This window comes from Elephantulus edwardii, unplaced genomic scaffold (genome assembly GCF_000299155.1).
Source record: "Elephantulus edwardii isolate Elephantulus edwardi_28Jun2011 unplaced genomic scaffold, EleEdw1.0 scaffold00021, whole genome shotgun sequence".
In the NCBI taxonomy this organism is placed as follows: domain Eukaryota; kingdom Metazoa; phylum Chordata; class Mammalia; order Macroscelidea; family Macroscelididae; genus Elephantulus; species Elephantulus edwardii.
This window is the reverse complement of record NW_006399771.1, coordinates 42,928-45,336: the sequence shown is the minus strand read 5'-3', so window position 1 is coordinate 45,336 and position 2,409 is coordinate 42,928. Positions and strand designations below refer to the sequence as shown.

The 2,409-nt window shown below is 39.3% G+C and overlaps 2 protein-coding genes across 2 annotated transcripts in view; both read left to right on the top strand.

The window, feature by feature from the left end:
* Window positions 1-2,409, top strand: part of ABCC11 (ATP-binding cassette, sub-family C (CFTR/MRP), member 11) — a 107,880-nt gene that overhangs the window by 76,637 nt on the left and 28,834 nt on the right. The gene's annotated exons all lie outside the window — the stretch shown is intronic.
* Window positions 1,070-2,405, top strand: LOC102855428 (long-chain-fatty-acid--CoA ligase 4-like; the record flags this gene model as incomplete). The annotated part of the gene is made up of 2 exons (XM_006882574.1): window positions 1,070-1,097; window positions 1,546-2,405. Coding segments are annotated over exons 1-2 (888 nt in total), but the record flags the coding sequence as incomplete, so codon positions are not given.

Sequence of the window (2,409 nt, the reverse complement as noted above, 5' to 3'; positions counted from 1 at the left end):
ATCTAATTATATCTATGATTTATATTATATATAATTATAACAATAATAACGGTAACCTGTTATGCTGCTATTACATTATGTCTTAAAAGTTAAGAGCTTAGATTTTGGCATCAAATTGTCTGGATTCAAGTAAAACTTTGCCACTTAGATTAGCTAAGTAACTTGGGCAAATTATTCACCCAGTTTTCCACCCTTGAAATTGGGATAACAGTATCTACTTCTTTGGAAAAAGACACTGTGAGTCAAGACTGATTCGATGGCACCTAAAAACAACCTCACTGAGGTATTTCGAAGACTGAATAGCATACAATATAAAGCATATAGAGCAGTATTTGATCCAGATAAACCTGTAGTAATGTTCTGTGTAATAATTGAGACCTTTCTATACGCCAGGTACTGTGCAAAGTCCTTTATTTACATTATCTCACAGAATCATAAAACAATTTTATGAGATTGATTGAATTTTTATCCATAATAATAAATTCAATCAGTTTGAGTGATATAATCTGTAGGTAGTTGCTATATTAACCCAAAGGTGGTGGAACCCTGGCAGTTCAATTACACCAACTGTTGTCAAGGAGAAAGATAGGCAATCTCCTCCAGTGCAATTTAAAGCCTCTGGAAAACTGCTGGAGGATCAGTTATGGGTCAATTCTGACTTGATAGGAAATGAGTTGAGCTTTGAGTTTTGTCTTTGTAAAAAGTGTAGGCATTATGGAGATGGCTCTTTCTGATTTCTACTAACTCCACAAAGGGGAACTGTCCCCATCAACAACATCAACTATACAAAACAGACATGGTCTCCCATGCTTCTGCACCTACTTCTACTAATTACAGCACCAAGCTTACTGCTCCACTGGGTTTGAAATCCATTGCAATGACCATGTATATCTCACGGAACCATACTCATGATTATGGAGTTCATTACTGAATTAATTTGTTGCAATTCAGGTTGGCAACAGAATACAATTCCTCAATATAGATAACTTCTCAAGTGTGCTCACAGACCTTCTGACCTTTAGCTTCATGATTTAGTCAGCATTACAAAGTTCCCTTAGTCTCATCCATTATGGCATCTTCCAGCAAGCTTGGTGAAGGTACCTGCCTCTGGTTCCACAAGGCAACAGTTCCAAGTCAGATTTAACTCATGTCAGCTTCTGGTTCTTTGCTGATATTGCTACTGTTCTTGTGTAGATTGAGGTCTGACCAATGTAGGAATCTCTGCCCCCAAAGGATGGGCAGTGTACTCCCTGCTTCCTATTCCTTGCTGACAGTGAGATTTCCACCTTCACTGCTAAATCTCAATTAAATTTGGTTGGATAGGAATAACTGACCAATCTCACAATGATTATACACACTCTATTTTAAGTACCCTCACATTTATATGGTGAAATCCAAGTCAAAAGTTAGGAAAGCCATTTTGAAGAATAAACCCTTGACACTACAGTTTTATTTTCCAGAGGAGGAAATTGATACTTGACTAAGGTGAGCATCTTGCTTAAAGCTCACATAGTCATGCACTCACAGAGCCCTTTTCTCCAAAAGACAAATCTTCAGCAGTAGTTCATGGGCTAAATGAATCTGAGGCTTCTTATCTGATTACTAGTGTTGAGCTTCTAGAAACCAAGCTTAAGACTGCATTGTTAAATGTCAACTCTGTTAAACATATCATTCATGTGGACAATAAGACTATCAATAAAGCTGAGTACCCTGAAGGATTTGAGATTCACAGCATGCAATCGGTAGAAGAGTTGGGCTCCAAGCCAGAAAATGCAAGCAACACTCCAAATAGACCAACTCCTTCAGACTTGGCTATCGTAATGTATACCAGTGGTTCTACCAGTCTACCAAAGGGCGTAATGATACATCATTGCAACCTGATAGCCGGAATGACAGGCCAGTGTGAAAGAATACCTGGATTGGGACCAAAGGACGCTTACATTGGCTACTTGCCCCTGGCCCATATACTGGAATTGACAGCAGAGTTATCTTGCTTCACCTATGGCTGTAGGATTGGATATTCTTCTCCACTTACACTTTCAGACCAGTCCAGCAAAATTAAAAAAGGAACCAAAGGAGATTGCACTGTCCTGAAGCCAACACTCATGGCTGCTGTTCCAGAAATCATGGATCGAATTTATAAGAATGTTATGAGCAAAGTCCAAGAGATGAACTATATTCAGAGAACTCTATTCAAGATAGGATATGCTTACAAAATAGAGCAGATTAAAAAAGGATATGATGCACCTCTTTGCAATCTGATACTGTTTAAGAAGGTGAAGGCTCTGCTAGGAGGGAACATTCGTCTGATGCTGTCTGGCGGTGCAACCCTGTCTGCTCAGACTCAACGTTTCATGAATGTCTGCTTCTGCTGCCCAGTTGGCCAGGGCTACGGGTTAACTGAGACAT